The 24,293-nt window shown below is 55.7% G+C and overlaps 2 protein-coding genes across 3 annotated transcripts in view; one reads left to right on the top strand and one right to left on the bottom strand.

Annotated features, from left to right (window-relative positions):
* The window catches only part of NRTN (neurturin), a 44,197-nt gene extending 41,964 nt beyond the window's left edge, over window positions 1–2,233 (top strand). Inside the window, exons 7-8 of one of the 2 annotated variants that reach the window (XM_068165008.1) lie at window positions 126–378; window positions 1,025–2,233. In XM_068165008.1, coding sequence (XP_068021109.1) covers window positions 126–378; window positions 1,025–1,473 — 702 coding nt within the window. In that variant the 3' untranslated portion in view covers window positions 1,474–2,233. The remainder of the gene's footprint in view (window positions 1–125; window positions 379–1,024) is intronic. The other variant, XM_068165009.1, reaches the window with a different exon arrangement.
* An 8,875-nt stretch (window positions 2,234–11,108) lies between these two features.
* On the bottom strand, window positions 11,109–21,649 carry LOC137454652 (4-galactosyl-N-acetylglucosaminide 3-alpha-L-fucosyltransferase FUT6-like). Its single transcript, XM_068164788.1, has 4 exons — window positions 21,570–21,649; window positions 15,668–15,735; window positions 15,339–15,569; window positions 11,109–13,393 (listed from the first exon to the last, which is right to left on the bottom strand). Exons 1-4 carry the CDS (start codon window positions 21,647–21,649, stop codon window positions 12,300–12,302), a joined length of 1,473 nt encoding a protein of 490 aa, XP_068020889.1. The 3' UTR covers window positions 11,109–12,299.
* Window positions 21,650–24,293: the final 2,644 nt, after the last annotated feature.

Here is a 24,293-nt window from a genome sequence, read left to right as displayed (position 1 = left end):
GGTGGCAGGGCTGAGGTGGAGGCAAGGAGATGCTGGCGGTGCCCCAGGAGGCGGGAAGGGTGGGAGGGAAGGGGGCTGTGGGTGAAGGCCATGCATTAAGGATGTTTGTTTTGCCTGTTTTGCAGAGTTTCAATGTTCTGAGTTGCTCTAAGATGAAGGTATGGAAGTTGGCAGCCATTGCATCGATGCTCCTCAGTTCCATGTTATCCATTTTAGTTTGTAGAGACATGCTCAACGGGAGCCGGAAATACAGCCCCTTGCCTTCCTCGCCATCTTCCTCACGGACATCCTTCTCCTTCTCTTCCTCCTCCTCACTGCTGGCAGCTCCACGGAGATCCCCACGGGCCCTGCAACGCCACAGCTCGCTGCTGTCCCAGTGTAAGCTCCTGCCCCTCCATCCCTCCTGAATCCCTGGGATCTGGCCCCAAAGCCCCAGTGGGACACAGGTTTAGCTCCTGAGCAATGCTCAGTGTGGGCTGGTTCCAGCTCACACAGAACTCCAGCGTGGAAGGGACCCCTGGGGATGATCCAGTCCAACCCCCCTGCCAAAGCAGGGGCACCTAGAGCAGCTTGCCCAGGGTCACAGCCACACATTGTCAGGCTGTGGGGTTGGAATTTGGTAGTTGCCACTGAGTGTAGAAGGAGCCAGGAGCCAGCACTGGGAAATGGCCACCGGCCTAGGGGACTTCCAGCCTGGGCAGCATCCACCTGCCCCAGGGGACCTCCATCCTGGGAGACATCCACTTTACCAGGGAGTCTGACATCCTATGGGATGCCCACCTGTCCTGGCAACCTCTGTCCTGGGTGGGACAACCACCAAACCCAAGGAACCTCCTTCCAGGAGCACATCCTCCTGGCTAGCGGGACCTCCACCCTGGAGCACATCTACCTGCCCAAGCAACCTCCATCCTAGAACACATCTACCAATCCCCAGGGACCTCCATCCCTGGGACCATCTACATGCCCCACGGGAACATACACCCCGCGGAGGGACCCTCCCTAACAGCCCCCCCTTCTCTTGCAGACAGCAGCTTGCTGGAGAGCTACACGGAGGGGGAGATCCGGCAGCTGATCTCGGCGCTGGTGGAGCGCTACAGCCAGGCCATGAACTCGGGGGGCCACGAGCTGCCCCTCTTCCCCAGGTCGGGCAGCCGCAGGAAGCGAGCCCGGGCCCGCCACAAACCCTGCGCCCTGAAGGAGCTGGAGGTGAGCGTCAGCGAGCTGGGGCTGGGCTACGAGTCGGACGAGACCGTCCTGTTCCGCTACTGCAGCGGCACCTGCGAGGCCGCCGTCCGCAGCTACGACCTCTCGCTCAAGAGCATGAGGAGCAAGAAGAGGATCAAGAAGGAGAAGATCAGGGCTCGACCCTGCTGCCGGCCGCTGGCTTACGACGATGACGTCTCCTTCCTGGACGCCTACAATCGCTACTACACCGTCAACGAGCTCTCGGCCAAGGAGTGCGGCTGCGTGTGAAGGGAGGAGGTCCCCACCGTGGAGCGGGGTGGGAGAGGGGATGCGCCCCCGTCCCAAAATGCTGCTGGCCGCCAGGCGGAGGGACCAGGGGCTGCGGCGGGAGGAGAGGGACCGGCCCCAGACCTCTGGCTGGATGAGGAGAGACTGAGGAGCTGCTGCGTCCCTCAGCGCCACTGTCCCGCTCGCCGCACGGGACCAGAGACGTGGCCGTCGGTGCCGGCGGATGCTGCGGTGGCTGGAGCGGTGACAGCGGCTCACAGCTGTTGTGTCCCCACCGGGGGTAGCCCTGGGGTCCCTGTCAGCCCCTGTGGAGGGTGACAGCGAGCGTGCGACACGCTGTACTCTCGGCGGCATGCGTGGGGACCGTTGAGTGGCACACCTAGCGGTGGCACAGAGAGGCTGTGCCCTGGGCAGGATGTGCCACTGGCAGAGGTGGGGAGGGCACAAAGGGGCTGTCCCCTGGGCAGGATGTGCCATTGGCAGAGGTGGGGAGGGCACAAAGGGGCTGTCCCCTGGGCAGGGTGTGCCACACGCTGCACACGTCGGCTGTGAGGTGTGGGGGTGCTGTGCCCACGGGTATGGTGTACTGAGGGGGGGGTGCTGGGAAGGAGTTGTTGGATATGAGGTGGTGCCAGTGGGTGTGGACAGGGTGTGCTGCATGCACACGCAGGGTGTGTTATGGAGTGTGTTGCACACATGAATGGTGTGTGCTGGTGTGCAGCACACAGAGGGTGTGTCCTGTGCACACACAGGGTGTGTCCTGTGCACACACAGGGTGTGTTACAGGGTGTCCTGTGCACACAAGGTGTGTTACGGGGTGTCCTGTGCACACAAGGTGTGTTATGGGGTGTCCTGTGCACACACAGGGTGTGTTACAGGGTGTCCTGTGCACACAAGGTGTGTTATGGGGTGTCCTGTGCACACAGGGTGTGTTATGGGGTGTCCTGTGCACACAGGGTGTGTTACATGGTGTGTTGCACACTCAGGGTGTGTTACAGGAGTTGTGTGTGGAGCTGTCTCTGGGTTGCATTGCAGCCATGGGATACTTCAGGTGGCTGTGGGTGTCCTGTGCTGCCCCAGGATGGGGGCTGAGCCCTGTGGTTGTAGCTGCCGTATGCGAGGGTTCCCTGACTGCCATGCTGGGATCCCTGCACTGTCAGGGCAATTTGATCCCCTAAACCCCAGTGTCGGGCAGCAGAGATGCACCAATAGTGATTGTGTTCGGGGGAGAGGCTCTGGCTCTGGTTTTGCCCCCTTTGCTCCCCACAGCCCTGGGCTTTCCTCCTTAAACCTCGCCCTAATTCGCAGTAATTGGATTAACCTCCCGTCCCCCAGCGCGGGCAGCTGGGCTGGAGCTCTGCCACCACCCGGGAGGTGACAGAGCCTCACCAGGCCACCAGCGAAGCCCTGGCGCTTTCCACCCTCTGCTGGCTTTGCCACACGGGGCAGGAGCGTCCGCGGTTCGGCCGGTCCCGAGGGGCCGGGCTGCTTCTCCCGGCCGTGGCACGGAGAGCGCTGCCCAATGGCCTCGGCGGGGCTGGGACGGTGCAGGGAGGCGACCCTGGGGCTGGGGGTTGGCTCGGGTTCACATTTACAGCAGTGTCACTGCTGTTTACTCTGCGGAGAAATAAATGAGACCGCAGACTTTGGCATTCTCCAGGCAGGCCCTAGTTGCTGCCTGGGATTGATGGGTTTTCTCCCCTTGGCCTTCTTCCCAGGGAAAGGAAAAAAAGAAAAAGGCAAATCATAAACAGGAGGAGAATATTGGTGTCATGTCCTGGGCATCAACCAACGCCAGGGAAAACGCTCTGCTCACACCCCCTCCCCCAGAGCGTGGCAGCTTCCCACATCCTCCACCCACAGGCTCACAGGATGTGAGGGGTTGGAAAAGGACCTCCTCGAGTCCAACCCCCCACCCCCCCCCCCCCTTGCCAGAGCAGGACCGGCTAAACAGGGATAAAATAATCCCAGGGGAGGAGCAGTGCTGGGGCAGGTGACCACTGCAGCTGAGGGAGGCTGCTGCAAGGTTCCAGGGAGCAGGTCGGCGTCTCCCAGGGTGGGACAGTTCAGTTTAGGGGAGGGAGGCAGCTGCCCCTGAGCAAAGGTGGTCAAGGGTCCTGGCACAAGTCCTGTGAGGAGCAGCTGAGGGAGCTGGGGTTGCTCAGCCTGCAGAAAAGGAGGCTGAGGGGAGACCTCATTGCTCTCTACAGCTCCCTGCAAGGAGGCTGGAGCCGGCTGGGGATTGGTCTCTTCTGCCTAGGAACAAGAGATAGGACAAGAGGAAATGGCCTCAAGTTACGCCAGGGGAGGTTTAGGTTGGACATGAGGAACAATTTCTTCCCCCAAAGGGTTGTCAAAGCCTTGCCCAGGCTGCCCAGGGCAGTGGTGGAGTCTCCATCCCTGGAGGGTTTCAAAGCCTTGTAGCATGGTGCTGAGGGCCATGGTTCAGTGATGATCTGGCAGTGCTGGGTTAAGGGTTGGACTCAATGACCTTCAGGGTCTCTTCCAACCAAAACAATTCCATGATGCTCCCTGCTGCAACTCCTGTGGGTGAGCTGCAGCACTCCCAACCTCTGCAGAGGGCCAGGCTGGTGGAGAAGGCTTTTTTTTTTTGCCTTTGCTTTTCCTCCCAAGGCAGCTCTTGGCTGAGAGGAACCAGGATGTAGTGGAGCAATATAAACATCATCCCTCAGCAGGGCTGGCCACGCAGCCAGCAACCCCACAGGAGCAGCCTGCACTCTAACACAGAGTTTCCCCCCCCCTCACTGCAGGGAAAAGGAGAAGGCAACCCTGAGTGTGGGGGGTAGGACCAATCCAGGGGGCCCTGCACAGCCTGCTGAACCAGCACAGGCTGCTGAAGCTGCCCCCCAGGGATGCAAAAGCTGCAGAGACCAAACCCTGCAGGTGCCTGGAGCTCCCAAAACAGCCTCGCAAGGTGCTGCAGCACCACAGGGGAGAGTTTGCACTGCTGGATTGGGATGGAGATTAAAAAGGTGGTCCAAAATCAGCAGCTGAGGGAAGAGGAGGATGGAGGTGGCAGGTGAGCAGTGAGCTGTGCTGTGCTTGCAGCAAGTAAGTGGCTCACTCTTGACTTTAAATAAAAGCAAGCACCCAGATATGATGATGATAATAACAATAACAATAACTGCACTCTCAAGGGCTTGGGTGCTTTCCAGTTCTCACTGCTATCAAACTAAAATTAGTTTTGTTGCTGAAGCCTCCAGTAAGGAGGGGAAAAAAAAAGAGCAATAAAGCTCAGGAAGGTGTTGCAGAGACACAGCAGGACCAGCACCACAGGATGAGGATTTGCAGCCCTCTTTCCCCACAGCTGCCTCTGCTTGTGTCCTCCTGAGCCTGAGGAGGTGGCTGGGAGGTGTCAGAGCTGTGGCATTCCCCCAAGGGGCTCTTTGCACCCTGCTTTGGGATATTTTGGGGTGATATTTGAGGGTTTAGGGTGCTTTGATTTGCTGGCACCTGGCTGAGTGTGTAAGCCGTGGCTCTCCTGGCCCATGGGGACCCTGCTTTTGCCAGGGTCTTGCTGGGAGCAGGAAGAGGAAGCTTGGAGTAGGTGGAGGGAGCTTGGAGCAAGCAGGGGGAGCTTAGAGCAGGTGCAGAGGGCTCAGAGCAGGTGCTCAGAGCTAACAAGGGTGCTCAGAGCAGGCAAAGGGGACTTGTGCACTCCAGACCTTCCAGCTGCAGAAGCCACTCCAGTGCACCCCTGCACAGCACAAATCCAGCTTCCAACCCCACAACCCAGGCTCACTGCAGGGGGGAGCAGGGAGGAAAACCCCAATGTGTGCATTTCAAACCACCAGAATTAGCACAAATGGATCTGTTTTTTTTAAGTCTTTTTTTCCTCCTTTCACCCTTTGCCAGCCAAGCCCTGGCATGTACCAGGACGTGGGGGAAGCTCCTGCGCTCAGCTCCTGCCCTCAGCCACTGCCAGCGTGGCAACCGAGCGCCTGTCTGTTTGTCTTGGGTGCAGCTGGGTCACAGCTGGGGTTTGCAACCACAAAACCCCTTTGACCAGCTTTTGGGGTCAGCTGGGGCACCGTGGCCGTGGCCAAGGGATGGCTTTTTGCTTGAGTGTCGTCTTTCGTGCGTCTCATGCAGGGTCCACCTCCTGCAGGAGGCTCCTTCGGCTCCGCGCCGGCAGCGCTGCTCGACCCCTGTGCCGGCTCCGCTGCTGCCTGGGCGTGGAAATGTGGTTCCAATAGAAGGGCTGCTCCTTCCCTAATGCTTTCCATTTCTGCAGCCCTCTCTGCTGTAATAGGAGCTGGAGCTGTCCGGAAGAATGCCTACAATGCAGAAAGGGCAGGAGGGGGGGAAGAAAAGAAAAAGGATGGAAAAATTCCCTCCTCAAAGCAAAGCTGCAGCAAAATCTCATCTGGCTCCCTCCTCCCCATCCCCTCTGTTATTTGATGTTAATGACAATACACAACATCTGCTGGGGTCTGTTGAGGGTGGATTAAGCTGGGGTGCTGGGCTGGGGGACTTTTTTGCAGCTTGTCGACCTGTTGCTGCAGTTTTGCTGCCGGCCGCAGCGCTGCTCCCCAGCTGAGGATGCTTCGGAGTGAAACCGGGAGGTTTGGAAACACGAGGAGATGTTTAAAAAGCCTCCTCAGGGTTGTGACAGCACGAAAATACGAGTGTTTTGCTAGCCCGGCTCGGTGACAGTGAGTTATGGGCCGGTCGCCTGTGTTTTACTGCACACATCTTGTACAGGCAGGAGCCGCTGTTTGGGTAACGCCGGCCCGGGGCACAGCAGCCGGAGCTCCGCGGCTCCAGCTCACAGCCATTCATCACCCACGTCACTTGGGATCCTGGTTGCCGCTCTGCCTCCCAGTTTGGTCTTGCTGAGGGGGAAATGGATCCAACATCCTTGTTTTCACTCAATGAATGCGCCCGCAAAGGGAGCGGTTCCCTTAGTTCAACAGCTCCCAGCCGCCCGCTGGGAAGGAAGCTGTTTCCCGGTTGGGTTTCAAAGAGGTGGTCAGAAACCTGCTGCCCTTCGGCAGTGAGGCTGCCCTGGGGAGTCCTGCTGGGTTGAAGAAGGTGTAGCCTCAACGTTAAGGGCTAGAGAAGGGGGGGAGGAGGAAAGGGAAAGGGGGGGAGGAAGAAAGGGAAAAGGGGGGGAGGAAGAAAGGGAAAAGGGGGGGAGGAAGAAAGGGAAAAGGGGGGGAGGAAGAAAGGGAAAAGGGGGGGAGGAAAGGACAGTAAGGGAATAAAGGACAAAAAGTGGGGAAAGGAATAAAAGGACAAAAATGAGAGGGGGAAAAAGGAAAAAGAACCAAAAAGGACTAAAAGGGGGAAGAAAAGAAAAAAAGAAGAAAAATGGGGGAAAACATAGCCAAGGTGGACAAAAAGGGCAAAAAGGGCAAAGGGGGCAAAAGGGACAAAAAGGATAAAAAAGAAGAAAAGGGGCAAAAAGGATAACAAAAAGGGCAAAAAGAATAAAAATTTAAAATGGTGGAAAGGGAAATAAAGAAGCTAAAAGGATTAAAAAAATGAACAAAAAGGGCAAAAGGGATAAAAGGGATGAACAGGGCAAAAAGGATAAAAAATTTTAAAAGGGAAATAAAATAACAAAACAAAAAGAAATTGAAAGGACAAAAAAGGCTAAAAAAATGAAGGAAAGGGGAAAAGGTTGAATAGCAAAAAAGAAACCTGAAAAAAGACCAAAAAAAGGACAAAAAAAAGAAAAAAAAAACCAAAAAAGGACAAAAAAAAAGACCAAAAAAGGCAAAAAAAAGGACAAAAAAAGCAAGAAAACGATGAAAAAGATAAGAAAAAAAGACAGAAAAGACAAAAAAAAAGACAAAAAGGACAAAAAAAAGGACAAAAAAAGGCAAAAAAGGATAAATAAAGATAAAAAGGACAAAAAAGATACAAAGGACAAAAAAAAGACAAAAAGGGACAAAAAAAGACAAAAAGGGACAAAAGAAGACAAAAAGGGACAAAAGAAGACAAAAAGGGACAAAAGAAGACAAAAAGGACCAAAAAAATACAAAAAGGAGGAAAAAAAGGAGAAAAAAGACCAAAAAAAGGCCAAAAAAAAGGTAAAAAAAAGACAAAAAAAAAAGATAAAAAAGATGAAAGGCAAAATACCAAAAGAAAAGGATAAAAAAAGGACAAAAAAGGCAAAAAAAGGGACAAAAAAGGCAAAAAAGGACAAAAAAAGGCAAAAAAAGGACAAAAAAGGCAAAAAAAAAGGACAAAAAAGGACAAAAAAGGCAAAAAAAAGGACAAAAAAGGCCAAAAAAGGACAAAAAAGGCAAAAAAAAAAGGACAAAAAAGGCCAAAAAAGGACAAAAAAGGTCAAAAAAGGCCAAAAATGGCCAAAAGAGGCCAAGAAGGGAACGTGTTTCACCAGCATTGGTGGGAGCAGGGGGGGAGCTTGGGGTCCTGTAGGCTGTGGCTCTGCTCAGCACCACTCAGCTCAGCCCAGTTCCCCTCCAGTACGGCTGGGGCCTGCCTGCCCCTCTGCAGAAGTGGATGCAATGCATCTAATTTTTTTTACCTCTTCCTCTATTTATTCAAAGTAAATTATCTTATTTATTTAGAGCCCATAGTGTGCCATAGTTTCCCTTCCCTCTCTTCCTCTCTCTTCCTCTCTCTCTCTCTTTTCTTTTGTATTTTTATTTATTGACCCCCCCCTCCAGAATGGTGCCAAGTGCAGTTTACATGGATGATGTTTTTAGCATTTATTCTCAAACCAACCAAACAAAAAGACCAAAAAGCAGACCAAAAAAATACCCCCCAAAAAGGGCAGTGTGATATTATTACTGTTTTTGTTTTAAGCAAGTGTAACCCCTGGTGGGAGGTGGTTCCATCCTCACCACCAAGTGGAAATAAAAGGAGGATTCTGTGGATTTCTTGCTGGCTGTTGTCTGTCACTGCTGCCTGGAGCTTGTGGTGTCACAGCTGGGGCAAGGATTGTTCAGCAGCTCCATCAATGGACCTGAAAAGACCTCTGGAGCTCACTCAGTCCAAGCCCCCCTGCTCCTGCAGGGCAGCCACAGCAGCTTGCCCAGGAGCACAATGCCCAGGGGGGGTTGGAAGCTCTGCAGAGAAGACTCCACAACCTCTCTGGGCAGCCTGCTGCAGGCCTCCAGCAGCCTCACACCAAAGCAGTTTCTCCTCCTGTTCAGATGGAACCTCCTGGGTTCCACTTTGTCCCCCTTGCCCCTTGTCCTGACACAGGGAGCCACTGGGCAGAGCCTGGCTGCATCTTGTTACCCCCTGTGGACCCTTTAGCTCTTTCTGAGCACTGCTCAGATCCCCTCTGGGGCTGCTCTTCTCCAGGCTCAACAGCCCAAAGGCTCAGCATTTCCTCCTCAGAGATGTTCCAGGACCTTCAGCATCTTCTGGACTCTCCACTGGGTTCTCTCCAGTAGCTCCTTCTTTCTCTTAAACTCAGCAGCCCAGATTCAGACCCAGGAGCCCAGATGTAGCCCCCTAGGGCAGAGTAGAGGGGAAGGAGGACCTCCCTCAACCTGCTTTGGCCACACTGTTCTTCATGCACCACTTGGCCATGAGGACAAGTTGGTAGCTCAGGGCCCTCTCAGTTCTCCCTTGTGGTTCCTTCTCAGCAGTGCAGCTTCCTGGCAGAGCTGCTTCCCAGCAGAGCTGCTTCCCAGCAGGTCAACCCCATTTAAGAGGAGTTTATAAGCCTCATTTCGTGCCTTATCTGCAGTCAGCACACAGCAGCCCTCCCACTTAGCACACATCACCCATAGATAGACCCAGATTACCCCAGCCTGAGGAACACTGCCTGCATTTAACACCCATCAGGGTGCACAGCACCAATGTCCCTGGAACAGTGAAGCCCAACCATCCTTATCCTTTAAAGGCACCGCTCCAGTCTGGCCAGAACAAGCTGCTTTGGGGTGGGTTGGTTGGTTGGGGTTTGGTTTTTTCCAGTGCAAAATCATAGAATCATTAAGGCTGGAGAAAGCCTCCAAGGTCCAGCTGCCAACCCAACACCACCCATGCCCATCTGGACAAGATGACCCTTGAGGGTCCCTTCCCACCTTATGCCATTGGTGAATCTGTAAACCATGGCCCCAGGTTTCCCAACCACCTCCAGCACTGTTGGCTCTGCCCTGCTCCTGCTAAATAGCCAGGGGCATGGAAGGGAAGCTCCAACGTTCATCTCTGGGTTCCTTGCAAGCTCCACCACCTCCCTGGGCAGGCTGTGCCAGTCCCTGACCACCCTTGCAGCAAAGAAATTGTTCCTCATCTCCAGCTTACCCTTCCCCTGGTGCAGCTTGAGGCCATTTCTTCTCTATCACCCGATACGAGGGAGAAGAGAGGAACCCCACCTCACTCCAACCTCCTTTCAGGTCTCCCCTTAAAATAAGCTGCAGCTCTCTGGTGCCCATGGTGAGAGGGGGGGCACAGGCTCCTGCTTTTGTCTCCCATTAGGAGTGAAGCCAACAAGCTGCCCTGCCAGGCTTGGCACCAACCAGCGAAGACCAACTGAGGAGATGGGGGTGGGGGGGGTGGGGGGTAAGGCAAGAACAAAACAAAGCAGAAGCAGCTCCACTGCTTTTGAACCACACAAAGGTTTATAGTGGGGTTGGGGGAATGGAAAAAAAGGTCTGTTTATATTCCTTCCCCCTCCCCACCCCGATGCCACCCAGAGGCCTGACAGCCGTGGCCGGCTCATGGCCCAGTCAAACATTCAGGCTCGAAGCTCCACTCTGTAAATATTTTATGAAGCATCTTTGGAGGCTCATAAATCTTGGCTCTGTGTGTGTGTGTGTGCAAGTGTGCCTGCAAGTGTGTGTGTGTGTGTGTGTGTGCTCCAGGCACGCAGGAAAGCTCTGAGCCTGCTGCCAGCCTGCCCCTTGCCCCCAGCCAAAGAACGAGGAAGAAATAAGGAAAGAGAGAGGAGAAAAAAAGAGAGGGGGAGGGGAAAAGGAGGAGGATGAGGGGGGGAAGGGAAAAAGGAGGAGGATGAGGGGGGGAAGGGAAAAAGGAGGAGGATGAGGGGGGGAAGGGAAAAAGGAGGAGGATGAGGGGGGGAAGGGAAAAAGGAGGAGGATGAGGGGGGGAAGGGAAAAAGGAGGAGGATGAGGGGGGGAAGGGAAAAAGGAGGAGGATGAGGGGGGGAGGGAAAAAGGAGGAGGATGGGGGGGAGGGAAAAAGGAGGAGGATGAGAGGGGGGAGGGAAAAAGGAGGAGGATGAGAGGGGGGAGGGAAAAAGGAGGAGGATGAGGGGGGAAGAATGAGAGAAAAAAAATGAGGAAGAAAAAAAGGGGGGGGAAGAAAAAAAAAAACAAGCAAGAAAAATGAGAAAGAAAACGAAGAGAAAAGAAAAAGATGAGAGAGAGAGGGAGAGGATGTGGTGGATGTCTATCAGTATCTGAGGGGTGGGTGTCAAGATGAAGCTCCAGTGCTCTGTGTCTGGGGGTGTCCAGTGACAGGACAAAGGGCCATGGGTACAAAGTGGACCCCAGGAACTTCCACCTCAACATAAGAAACTCCTTTGGTGTGAGGGTGCTGAGCCCTGGAGCAGGCTGCCCAGAGAGGCTGTGGAGCCTCCTTCTCTGGAGGCTTTCGAGACCCATCTGGCTGTGTTCCTGCATGACCTGCCCTGAGTGATCCCCTCAAAGGAAAGAGCCCCAGGCTGGAACTGCACTGCCTGTTTATTAAGAAGTTCATTCAGGTCACAGTGGGATCCCAGCAAACCCCATCCCAGAGTGGCTGCAAGGAGGAGATGCAGAGAGAAACCTCTGGAAAAGTTTGCTGACTGCTGCTGCTGTGGAAAACAACTGCACCTCTGTGAGCCCTGCTGGACCCCGAGCTGATGCTCCTCATGGAAATACCTTGAGGTCAGGAAGCTTCTCTTTGGGAAGCTCAGCTCAGAGACTCAGGGACACAAATGGAACGTCCAGAGATATTGGCAGGGAGCTTGGGAAGGGCACAGCTCTGTCTGCTGGCCCCAAGCAACTTGAAATGGAAAAGAGTTTCCAGGGCTGGGGCAGGAATGGCAGCAGGAGGCTCGGGGCAGGCCGATTTTTCACTGGGTTTTAAACACTCGGCCTGGAGCCATCAGCTGATGGCAGAAGTGGCAAGGTGAAGGCACAGAGGAGGAGGGAACTCATCGTGTGCTGGTCCTGACCCTCTCCTCGCCACCAGATGCTGCAAGCACCGCAACTTCCAGTCCTTTCAGGGCATCCTTGGCACCCCACACCTCACCTGCAGGTCCTCTGCTGTCAGACCCCTCCTCAAACCCACACTGTCTCCCTAACCTGTCCCCAGTCCATCCTTGGGAAAGAAATTGAGTTGCTTTTAGGACCATTTAGCATCCCAAGACAGCACCCCAGGGACAGTCAAGGAGAGCCTGAGGTAGAACAAAGGCAGGCCCAGGGCTGTGGGGCACGGCCAGTTCTTCCTGCACCAGCTGGTAGCCTCGTGGGCATGGTCAACCTTTGTACCTTTGGGGTAAAGTCCCCAGGGCAGGGATTTATCGCAGCTCTTTCTGTTGCTCAGTTGTCCTCTTGGTAGCTTGCTTCAGCTCTCCATCTGTGGAGATGGTCTTGAATTCTTTGCAGACCTCGAGGGTGAGCTCTGAAGTCCAAGCTGCAGTCAACAAACCCAAGTCATCCAGGTAACTGAATCAGTCAACAACAAAACCAGGGTGGCACTGCTGCTCCCCAGCAAGACAAAGACACAAAAGCACCTAATTACTTCCTTGTCCGTGTTGGCTTGGAAGCCCTCTTGTTCCTCCCTTTGCTATCCAGTTCCACCTTCTTGTGGAGCCAGCAAAGACAAAGGAAAAAAGAAAAGGTTGCATCAGAGGGCTGAGCAAACAGCAGCTACACAAACCACTGGGAGAGATCAGGCACCACCTGGTACCTGCCCTCTGCTGTGTGCAGGAAGTGGCAGGCTCTGCACAGGTCTATAGCCCAGTTGAAGGCAGCGTTGGGCTTCAGCCACCTGCGCCACTGGAAGTACCTCTGGTACCTCTCAGCGTCCTCACTCAGCTCCTGCAGGTAGTGTGCCAGCTCCTTGGCAGTGGCAAAGTCATTGATGTGGATGAAGGAGTCGGGGGGCAGGAAGCGTTCGTAGTTCGCTCGGGAGGGTCCCAGCACCACGGGGACGGCGCCGGAGGACAGGGCGTTGCGCCAGAGCTTCTCCGTGATGTAGTCCTCGTGCTGGGAGTTCTCGAAGGCCAGGTAGAACTTGTACTGGGCCAGGGTGGCGAGGAGCTGGTCACGAGGCAGGGGCATGTGGTGGCTCCCGTAGATGTCCACTTTGATGTGATCCTTCAGCTCCCTGTAGTACCTTACCCGGCGGGAGCTCTCGACCCAGTTGCTGACCACCCAGGCCACCAGCTTGGTCTTGGTGGGGATGCTGAAGGGCTGGGGCTCGCTGAGGAGCTGCAGCTCCCCATAAGGAGTGAAGATGTCCGAGTCCTTCCTGTAGGACATGGTCAGGTTGAAGAGGTTGTTCATGGCACGTAAGTTTGGAGAGTGGCTGGGGGACTCCAGGTTGAACCAGATCCAGCGCTGGGACTGGAGCCTGGGGATCTGGGTCAGCTTCTGGGGGTTCCAGCACACGTCCCTGTGGTGGATCACCACGGCGTGGGCCTTCTGAGTCCAGCTGCGGTCCACGGTGAAGTGGCAGTCAGGGGTGCTGTAGTGCTCAGAGCAGTTCAGGAAGTCAAAGTGATGCCCAAAGGGCCACTGCCACAGCAGGATGGTCAGCCTGGGGGTCCCCTGCGGCGGCGGGGGGCTGCTCTTCTTGGCGGGGGCTGCTATTGGGGGGGGCTTGAGGATGGGCTTCTCCAGCCAAGGAGTCTTGAGCTGATGGAGGTAAATAAAGAAACAGAAGCCGAGGATGAGGCCGAGGGGCAGGGTGATGATTTTCTTGGAGAGCTTCTTCCCTTCCACAGGCTCCATGGATGGATCTGCAAGCAGCACAGGGGGGACAAGGTGCAGAGAGTCACAGAGTGGTAGGGGTCAGGAGGGACCCCCAAAGATCAGTCAGACCAACCCTTACCCCTGCTGGAGCACATCCCACAGGAACCCACCCAGGTGGGTCTGGAAAGCCTGCAGTGAAGGAGACTCCACAACCTCCCTGGGCAGCCTGCCCCAGGGCTCTGTCACCCTCACAGTGAAAAAGTTGTTTTGCCTTCTATTTACTTGGGACCTCCTCTGCTCCAGCTTGGAACCCCACAGGAAGGTGGCTGTGGTACATAGTGTGGCAGGAGGCACTCACAGGGCTCTGGGGATGACCTCCCACAGGCAGAAGGAGGCCTTTCGACTACCTGCATGGGGCTGCCATTTTGTTTTGGCAGCCATGTCAGGATGGGCACCACTGCTCTGTGGCCAGGAGCTGCCCCAGGCTTTGGGACATCACCCAGCTCCATGGCTGGCTGGGCACCATCGCTCCACACCTCCTCCTCACTAAAACACAGATATACAGTGGCCAGGCTGCAGTCCTCCACCTTACCACATCTGGAGTGGGCACCACCGGGGTACAGAGAAGTCAAAATATGCCCAAATGCCCCTTCAAGAAAGCCCCCAAAGGGCCCCCCAGCACAAATCCTGTCATGTGCAGAGATGACCCCCAGCACCCAAGGCCAGCCCAGCAGGACAGGAGCACTGGGCAAGCCTGAGGTTCTGCACAGGGCTGCAACATGGCTGTGGAGGTGGAGAATCAGAACTGAGTGTCAGTGTCAGAACACCACAGGTGTGGGCACAGTGAGGAGAAGGCACCCAGGGGATCCCCAAAAAAGGCAACACAAACCAGAAGGATTCACAGACAGTCACAAACTGGGTTTTGAGGTCAGGGTCACCCCAAGGTGACAGACAGGGCTGAGGGTGTCTGACAACTTCCCATCAGCAGGGCTGCTGTGCAGGCTGGTGCCATCTTTCCTGACCATTCCCAGCCATCTGATCTCTCCTGATTAATGATCAGCCTCATTTGCCTTCCATTTCCTGCAGCCTTCTCAGGGCAGTCAGTTCCTGGATGGCCACCACCACCTCCTGGACTTTGAACACTCTGCCATAGTACCACCACCACCACCCCCCTGAGGGCTAACTCCTCAGGACCAGACAAGAACCATGGCCTCTGAGGTTTGCTACTTCCCTTTTCTTTCACTGTCCCATGTGAGGCTGCTGGAGCCCTGGGGAGGGCTGCCCAGGGAGGTTGTGGGGTCTCCTTCTCTGGAGACCTTCAAACCCTACCTGGCTGCATTCCTGCGTGACCTGCTCCAGGTGGCCCAGCTCTGGCAGAGGGGGTTTGGACTCAGTGATCTCTAGAGGTCCCTTCCAACCTCTACCACTCTGGGATTCTGTGTGACCCACTTGCTGTGGCCTCTGAGAGCCTGGGGGTGATGTCTGTGCCCCAAAGCCCAGGTCTCGCTGCTTCCACAGCACTCAGGGCTGCCTGACAGGGCAGCCTTGGTTCAGTCCTTGTTCTCTGCCTCTTATTTGCCCTAAAGAGAAGGAAGTTCAGAGACCACCAGCCTGCACTTCCCCAGGATCCTGCAGGTAGCTGGAAGATCCCAGAATCCCAGCGTGTTAGGGGGTGGAAGGGACCTCCAGAGATCATGGAGTCCAACCCCCCTGCCAGAAGCAGGGCGCCCTACCAGAAGAGGATTTGCAGCAGAAGATGGTGGGCACAGCCCCTGCCACCTTCTGACCCTGCCTGTCAGAGGTACCTCCACTACTGTCAGGCACGGAGTGAAAGCAGAGAGGGAAGCAAACCCCCAGGGCAAGCAGAGCCGAAAGAGAGAATCCTCAGCTCCTCATCCCTCCTCTTCCTCACAGCCCAAGGCAAATTCCTCTCCCAACAGCTATTGGAAAAAGAAAAGAACCACAAAAAAAAACAGGACTGTGGCAACTCACCTCCAGCCTGGGTCCTGGTGAGAAGTTGTGTGGTGAAGGTGAAGACTGAAGTGGATAATGACCAGGAAAGGAGGAGGAGGAGGAGGAAGAGGAAGAGGAGTGTGGTGTCAGGGAGAGGTGGCAGCGCGTTCCAGGTGTTCCTCCGAGCCCTGCGCTGCGCATGCCAGCTCCTGCCACCAGAAACCTGCCACCCAGTGAGGAAAGCTGTAGTAAAGCCCTGGGTAGATTCCTCTTCGACAAATAAAGGGAGGGTCAGACCAAGCAGCCCTGACACCGCTTGTGGTTAGAGCTGCAAACACCCTGCGCATGCCCTGGGCTGCTTCCTCCACCGGCCCCAGCCCGCAGGGTCTGCCTCTCAGCTGCTCTCTCCTCCACCTTGCGCTGCTGGGGGACAGCACTGCACGGGGAGGACAGGCACCAGGTCTGCCAGTGACCTTGTCAGCCCCACAGGGCTTGTGGCACAGCTGTGCCCATCCCCACGCTAGGCCACACCTTCTTGTCCCCTCTCCAGGCAAAGCACAGCTCGGGGCTGCTGCCTGCAGCCTTCCCCTTCGGCTTCCCAGCAGACCTCACCTGCAGTGCTGAGTCCGGTTTGGGGCTCCCCGGCTCCAAAGGGACAGGGACCTGCAGGAGAGAGCCCAACAGAGGGCCACGAGGATGCTGAAGGGACTGGGGCACTGCCCTGTGAGGAGAGCTGAGAGCCCTGGGGGTGCTCAGGCTGCAGAAGACTGAGAGGGGATTTAATAAATGTTGATCAATATCTGAGGGTTGAGTGTGAGGAGGGAGGGGACAGGGACAGGCTCTGCTCAGCTGCACCCTGTGACAGGACAAGGAGCAATGGATGGAAACTCCAGCACAGGAGGCTCCACCTCACCAGGAGGAGGAACTTCTGCGCTGTGAGGCTCACAGAGCCCTGGAGCAGGCTGCCCAGGGAGGTTGTGGAGTCTCCTGCTCTGCAGACTTTCAATTCCCATCTGGATGTGCTCCTGTGTGCCCTGTGCTGGATTCTCTGCTCCTGCTCTGGCAGGGGGGTTGGACTGGAGGATCTCCAGAGGTCCCTTCCATCCCCTCACATCCTATGAAAGGCTTAAGCAAGCCTGCCTGGGGGCCCTGTGCTGTGGCCAGCACCACAGAGCATGCCCTGGAGTGTCTCCAGGCCAGGTGAATGCTCCTTGTACCCCACAGTCTGTGGACATGCAGAGGTGGTTTGTTTGCTAGGAATTGCTCTTGCACCAAGCTTGGCTGCACTTGGCTGGGATGCCCAGAGGCCATTAAGAGTTATTAGCAGGCTTCAGTAGATTTGGCTCTAAGGACAGGTTTGTTGGGGCTGGAATCGAGTGCCCAGGCAGAGGTTTGCCTGCAGGAACTGAGGAGGTAGCACATAGGCAACACAGGGTGGGGGATTCAACAGGCTTTCTAGCAGCTGCTCTGTGTTCCCCAGGATAGAGCTGGAGGTCACCTGAAGTGTGTCCAGGGGCCTCCTACAGACCTGGGAGCACTCCAGCACAGGTGAGAGGTAAAAATATACCTTGTCATGAGGGATGGGGACCACAGCTCCTGGCTTCCTCACCCCAGATGAGCCAGGCAGGCAGCCTGAGGTCTGACAGCTCCTCACCTGCGACTCATTAGGTACCAAGCACCCAAGTGTTCTGCCAAGGAATTCCACATGTGAGAAACTGCAGCTCCTTGCCCTTCCTCCACGGCACAGGCTACACCTCCACCTGTAACTTCCACAATAGGAGGGCACCTGGAGGCTGCAATTTGGAGCAGTCCATGGCCCAGCTCTGGCATGGTCCAGATAAAGCTCTGCCAAATGTGACCCAGGTGCAGTTTGGGAGGTACCCAAGGCAAGGAAACATTCCCTGCAGGTAGTCTGCATGTGGCAAGAGGATTTCTCTAGCATGAAGGTTGCTTAGCCATGCTGGAGCAGCCTCAAGAGAACAGGAGGCTGAGGCGAGACCCTTCTGGCTCTCTACAGATCTCTGAAAGGAGGTTGGAGCCAGGTGGGAGGTGGTCTCTTCTCCCGAGGAACAAGCATTAGGATAAGAGGAAATGGCCTCAAGTTGCACTGGAGGAGACTGAGGTTAGGCATGAGGAACAATTCCTTCCCCAAAAGGGCTGTCAAGCCCTGGAGTCAGCAGTGGTGGAAGTCCCCACGCCTGGAGGGGCTTCAAAGCCACAGAGATGTGGTGCTGAGGAACACCATTTGGTGGTGGTGACTTGTCAGTGCTGGGTTAAGGGTTGGAGATGATGATCTTCAGGGTCTTTTCCAAGCAAAATACTTCTGTGGTTCACTCTACAAGTGCAGCAGCAGTCCTGAAGTTCAGACCTCAGGCAGCTCTCTTGCTGAGGGTCCATGAGCTCTGCAGCCAGCAGCACACAGGGAGGCTCTGCGTTCCCAGACGTCCCCACACCAAGTTTTACTCAAGGCTGTGGAGGAGAAAGAAAAATTAGTTTCCCAGCACCATGGGAAGCCCTGAGTTGAAGGAACCTGCAGCACCAGATAGGAGGCTTCAGGCAGGTGGACAAGTCAAGGCTTTGAGCAATGACTGCAAAGGAAACAAAGGAGCAGGAGTGGGGAAGCCACAGACAGGAATCCCAAAGCTGTGCCTCAAGAGCTGCTCTGAGTGGCTTAGTGCAGAGGGCGATGTGAGGTTGCAGGAGGGACAGAACAAAGAGGCTGTTCAGGTAATCAGGTGCAGCTGACACAAAGATTTACTGATGTGTGATTAATAGGTGCAATAATGCCCACATCTGAACACAAATAATGCTGGGTTTGGGAGAGGCTTCCTGGTTGCTGCCCTCACTTACCCAGCAAGGACATTCAGGTGCTGAGCTCTCACCCTGGGGAGGGCTGAATTCCCTGGACCAGTGGGGCAGAGGTGGCTCACTGAGGGATGCTAGGAGGTGAGCAGCAGAAGCCTGCAAAGAGGGCACCAAGCACAGTTATTATTTCCTGGCCCCCCCTTCCCCATCAGCTTTGGGGATCAGAGCTGTTCTGTGCCTCCAGCCTGCCCCAGGGCAGCTGGGAGTTGAGCAGAAGGCTCTGTTCCTGGTGACAGTTTCCTCTTCCACTCCAGACTCAACAGCAGCCCAGCACATGGAGTGCTGCTCCTCCCTCCACCCCCAGCTGTCCCCATCCTGCCTCTTCCTTGGAATCATCCAGTGTCTGTCCCAGGTCAAGAGCCAAGATCCTACATTTCTTAGAACTTAGTAACCATGATGGGTGGTGAAGTGTGGCCAGCAGGGCCAGGGAGCTTCTCCTCCCCCTTTACTCTGCTCTAGAGTGGCCTCATCTGCAGTGGGCTGCCCAGCTCCTGTTCTGAGCTTCCCCAGCACAGGAGAGACAGGAAACCACTGGAGAGAGCACAACAGAGGCTGCAAAGCTGCTGAGGGGCCTGGAGCAGCTCTGGGAGGAGCAAAGGCTGAGAGCCCTGGGGCTGAGAGCCTGCAGAAGAGCAGCCCCAGAGGGGAGCTGAGCAATGCTCAGCAAGAGCTAAAGGGTGGGGGACAAGAGGCTGGGGCCAGGCTCTGCTCAGTAGTGCCCAGGGTCAGCACAAGGGGCAACAGGCACAAAGTGGAAGCCAGGAGGTTCCACCTGAACAGGAGGAGAAACTTCTTTGGAGTGAGGCTGCTGGAGGCCTGCCGCAGGCTGCCCAGAGAGGTTGTGAAGTCTTCTTCTCTGCAGAGCTTCCAACCCCCCCTGGGCATTGTGCTCCTGGGCAAGCTGCTGGGGGTGCCCTGCTTTGGAAGGGGCTTGAACTGGATGAGCTCCAGAGGTCCCTTCCAGCCCTCACTGGGATTCAGTGGTGGCACCAGGGTAGAATTTCAGCAGCTGCAATTAGGAAGACCTCTCAAACCCTCCTCCCACAACCAACCCAAACAGACAGCCCCAGATGCTCCAAGCATAAAAAAAGCCACACAGGAACACTGAAGCATCCTTGGGGGGTGGGGTGAGGAAGGGCCTGGTTTTCAGAAGGGCTCATTCTGATCTGAAGGCTGCCAACAGGCAGCTTTCTGGTTTAGTAGCATCCCTTTCATCTCATACAAACCCATCCCTTGCTGGGCTGGAGGAGAGGAGAGGAAGGATGGAGCAAGTCAGGCTCTTGGCTCTTTGCTTTTCTCAGCTTTGCAGGACTAGGTGGTGAGGTCAGTGCTCAACCCTCCCTTGAAGACCTTCCCAGGTTGTGCCTGGATCTCTCCCTGATGGCTTTTGAATGAAGGGATAACCACTGTGAGATTTGTTAGGGCTCAGGGAGTCCCAACAGCTGCTTCAGCCCTACCTTCCCCTCCCCACTTGTTGCCCAGCATTTGCAAACTGCCCAGGTTCTGTGTGCTGGATGCTCCCCTGGAGGTCAGCCAGCTGCCCTCTGCCAACAGCTTCACTGCTTCCAACCATTTCATCCTGGCCAGGCTTCTGTTCCCATTCCCACTCCCAGCCCAACCTGGACTCCTATGAGGATATGGACTTGCAAGGTGTGTCCACAGCTGCACACAGCCTGGGAGCAGAAAGCTCTTCCTGATGAAGATGTTGGGAAGAAAACCTCAGTGAGCTTGGAACTGCACAGCCTCACTCTTCAGCCTGCTTCTGCTCTGGGTCTGGCCACCTTCCCTAAGGGAAGGCAGTCAGGGACAGTGCTGCTGGCTGATACTTTGCCCTCCCAGCACCCAAATACCTGCTGGTCCCCTCTGTCCCTCCCAGGGAGTCACCAATCCTCCTCCCATGGGGGAAGCCCTGCAGGAATCTCACCACTGCTGTACCTTCAGCTTCACTTCTTCCTTTTTGTTTTCATCCACTGGAGGCAAAAAGGAAAATAAAAGAGAGCAGATTTGACCACCTCTGTGTTCAAAGCCCTGCTCAACATCTGGAGAAGGCTCAGGGGAGGTCACAAGACAAAGCTTTGTCATAGGTTGCTATTTTTTAAGACCAGGGAGGATCACTCCAGCCTCCAGCTGGGCCTGGAAGGATGTCAGCCACACAGGGACCAGCTGGCTAAAAACCACAGCAGCCCAGCAGCCATCGAGGTAGATCTGGGAGCTTTCATTTTGGCTTTAAAGCTGAGCAGATGAGGATCTAAGCTCTTTGTTTCCCCTCCTGCACCCACTGCTCTCATCCCACTCCATTAAGAGCCCAGCCATGGGCACAGGTGGCAAACCACAGCAGGTTGGGGTGTTCCAGAGGCAGCCCCAACACCACCCCTGGCCCTGCCATCACCCCAAGCCTCCACTTCAAGGCAGGAGGTAGATAAGATATTGCCTGCTAATAGCTTTCCATATAAATATTAGGACCTCCCCTCTCCACCAGTTTACTCAGTGCTCTGACCCCCTCCCTGGGGTCACAGGGGATGGGAGGCTGTGGGAGGTCCCCAAGTTTTACAAATGAGAGGATCTCCCTGGACACAGACACAGCCCAGGAGGCAGCCAGGAGCCAGAGCAGCTGATTGATGGCACCAAGCAGGTCTGCTGCAGGGGAGCAGCATCAGGGAGGGATTACCCAGAGATTTAACAGGTCAGGTGGATTAAGGATCATTTGTCAGCTGTCTGCTGGGGGTCTCCACAAATCACAAATCAGAGAATGGTTCAGGGTAGAGGGGACCTCAGAGATCATCTGCTCCAAACCCCCTGCCATGGGCAGGGATAGCTCTCAACTAGATGCAGCTGCTCAAGACCTCATCCAACCTGGCCTTGAGCACCCCCAGGCAGGAGGCAGCCACAGCCTCCCTGGGCAGCCTGTGCCAGAGTCTCACCAGCCTCTGACTGAGGAACTTCTTCCTCAGCTCCACTCTAACCCTGCTCTGCCTCAGCTTCAAACCTTTCCCCCTTGTCCTGTCTCCAGACACCCTGATGAAGAGTCCTTCTGCAGCCTTCCTGCAGGATCCCTTCAGCTACTGGCAGCAGCTCTGAGCTCCCCCTGGAGCCTTCTCTCCTTCAGGCTGCTCAGCCCCAGCTCCCTCAGCCTGTGCTCACAGCAGAGCTGCTCCAGCTCTTGGCTCATCTTTTTGGCCTCCTCTGGCCTCAGCCCAACAGCTCTGTGTCCTTCTCCTGCTGGGGACACCAGAACTAGAAGCAATAAAAATGGCCAAAGGGTGAAATCATTCGGCAGGAGAGCAGGAGCCAGAAATGTGGCCACTCCCTTAGGGTTTGATGGAGCTGAGGTTTGAATGTGGGACCTGACATGGGCTGATGTATGGATGCAGAGTTGGTCTGAGGAGTGGACAGGACTTGACTTGCCTCCAGCAGCCATGTGCCATCTCCTCCACCACATCATTTGCATCTCCCACCAGCTCCTTCCTGCCTGGTGCCTCAGGCATCGCCACTGCATGGGCAGGACCTCGGTGTCTCGGGGGGCTGCAAAGTCAACTCTCAGCTCCCTGCATAACCCAAAGGAGAGGAAAGGAAGGTTTGGTCTTACCAGACACTGGTCACACCCTCACAAAGCATCCTTTGGAACGGCTGAGCAGCAGCAGCACCCCAGAGGCAGCAGCCAGCAGCCGACTCCAGGTCTCCAGCTGCACGTTTGGGTTGCCAGAAGAAAGCAGATTGGGGCAGTGACCCCCTGAGCACAGCAAGGGGAGGGTCTAGGAGGAGAAAATGTCAGAGACAAGGAGGTGGCAATGGAGCTAAGGAACTTGTGATGAAGATCCTGCTAGGAACACACCTCTGGCTTCAGAGGAAATCCAGACAAGCCAAGGTGCAGGCAAAGGAGCATGGGGCTCGGATTCCAAAGAGCACAGCCCTGGACTCCTGCAGAGGAGACCACTGCAGAGCTCCCTGAGCACACTTGACTCCAACTGTTTCCCTGAAGCTTCCCAAAGGATGGGACAGCCCTGGAAGAGCCAAGGAGGCAGAGAACAACCCACCCCCAGCTAATGAAAACCAGCACCCAGCAAGGGCTTGTCAGGCAAAGCTCAGAGCAAAGCCCGGTGGAAGGGGAGCAAGCTGGGGAGCTGGGACAGCTCCCAGCTGCCATCTGCTCTGTGCAGCCTGCATGAAAACATTGCTCTACAACCGGGCTGACAAGCTGAGGGTAACTGCAGGTGAGCACCACGGGCTGAACACCAAAAATCTTGCTCCAAGACAGCAGGAACCATCAGGAGCTGCTCTGGGAAGGCTTTGGTCGAGCCAAGGATCAGCCGAGGTGTCCATCCCACTTCCTGAGATCTCAGCTGGGGCCAATTGGTTTCCTTTATCTCAAAATGCTTCCTCTGGGGCCACAGCAAACTGGGCTGTTGTGCTGCTCTGTCTTTTTTTTTTTTGGTTGTTTTGGGTTGGGTTTTTTTTTGCATTGGACTCTGCTGCCCTCGAGTTTCTAAACAGAAGTCACTTCCAAGCCCAAACTGGAAACTGTTCCTCTTGCAAATGGAAAGTGCAAATGTTTCTGTTGTGACCACAGGGCTTTGGTTGCCTTCCCACCCCCCCTTTCTCAGCCTGCTAAAATAGTTCTCTGTTGAGAAATCCATCTGCAGTGACCTTTGGCTGCAAAATGGGTCAGAGCTGACCTGCCTAAGAACAGCTTCCTAAAGCTGAAGCTCAAGGTGCCTGCTCCCAAGATCATCCTCCCTTTGCAGAGCCTGAGGGCAACCCCCTGCTCGTGGTGCCCACCCCAGGTTTGTGCCAGGGGTAGGATGGACTTGAGGGCACACACAGAAGGTCTCACAAGCAGCATATTTTTTGGCCACTGTTGGTGGCGGAAACCTGAAGCTGAACCCATGGTGGCCACCTCACTTTCCTGCTTACTGGTTCACAGGATGTTAGCATGGTGAGGGTTGAAAGGGACCTCTGGAGCTCATCCAGTCCAACCCTCCCTGCTCCAGCAGGGCAGCCACAGCAGCTTGCCCAGGAGCACAATGCCCAGGAGGAGTTGGAAGCTCTGCAGAGAAGGAGACTCCACAACCTCTCTGGGCAGCCTGCCCCAGGCCTCCAGCAGCCTCACACCAAAGAAGTTTCTCCTCCGGTTCAGATGGAACCTCCTGGGTTCCACTTTGTGCCTGTTGCCCCTTGGGCACCGCTGAGCAGAGCCTGGCACCATCCTCTTGCCCCCACCCCTCAGCACAAATACCAACCCCCTCTGCGTTTCTCAGACTCCACTCTTGATGTGAGCCCAACCCCAAAGCCCAAGCGGGGCCCCGTTTGCACTCTCCCTCCCCAGGACCACGCTCAGACCTGGCAGCAGCATGGGGAGAGGCTCAGCTGGTTCCCATCCCCATGCTCCCAGCAGCCGGCCCGCAATGAGCTCCAGCTGCAGGGCTGGGTGCGGAGGGGCTGCGGCGGAGGCGGCCCCGGCCCCGGCCCCGGCTGCCGCTTTTATCTCCGCGGCTTTGTTTATGAGAAGAGAATTAGCGCCTGGTTGCCAACACTTCCCTCCGGCCGGGGCTCCTCTCCAGCCTCGCTTCCACCGCCGTCAGGGCGAGCGGCCACTCGCCTCCCATCAGCAGCATCCTTCTCCTCCTCCTCCCCCCCACCAGCCGCCGCCACCTGACACCCAAGAGCGGCCACTAACTGCTGGGGGGAAGCTCCTGCCCGAGCCCATCCCAGCCTCCCACAGCAGCTCCACATACAACACTTTTGGTTAGAAAAGACCTTTAATGTCATCGACTCCAACCGTTGTCTGACACTGCCAAGCCTGGAGCTAAGCCACATCCCTCAGCACCACAGCTCCGCGGCTTTGAAACACCTCCAGGGGTGGGGATTCAACCACCTCACCTCCCTGGGGCATGGGTGCCTGGCCAAGCTGCCAGGAGAAGGTTCAAGGAGAGCCAAGCTCACTCTGCTCAGCCACCTCCCCAGAGGTTTCTCCTCCTTGGGCAGAGGGGGACCAGCTGGCTTTGCCTGTGGGGTGCTCCAAAGGGGTGCACGAGTCACGTCCCCAGTGGAATGCTAAGCTCTGGGTACAGGGAAGGTGGCTGTAAAATGAGGGAGCTGGGCTGAAGGAGGCTTCCCCCCAAGAACCTAACC

This window comes from Melanerpes formicivorus, unplaced genomic scaffold (assembly GCF_026170545.1).
Source record: "Melanerpes formicivorus ecotype bairdi unplaced genomic scaffold, bMelFor1.0.p_v2 SCAF_83, whole genome shotgun sequence".
Lineage (NCBI taxonomy): Eukaryota > Metazoa > Chordata > Aves > Piciformes > Picidae > Melanerpes > Melanerpes formicivorus.
Note: the sequence above shows the minus strand (reverse complement) of the source record. Positions and strands in the feature narration are given on the sequence as shown.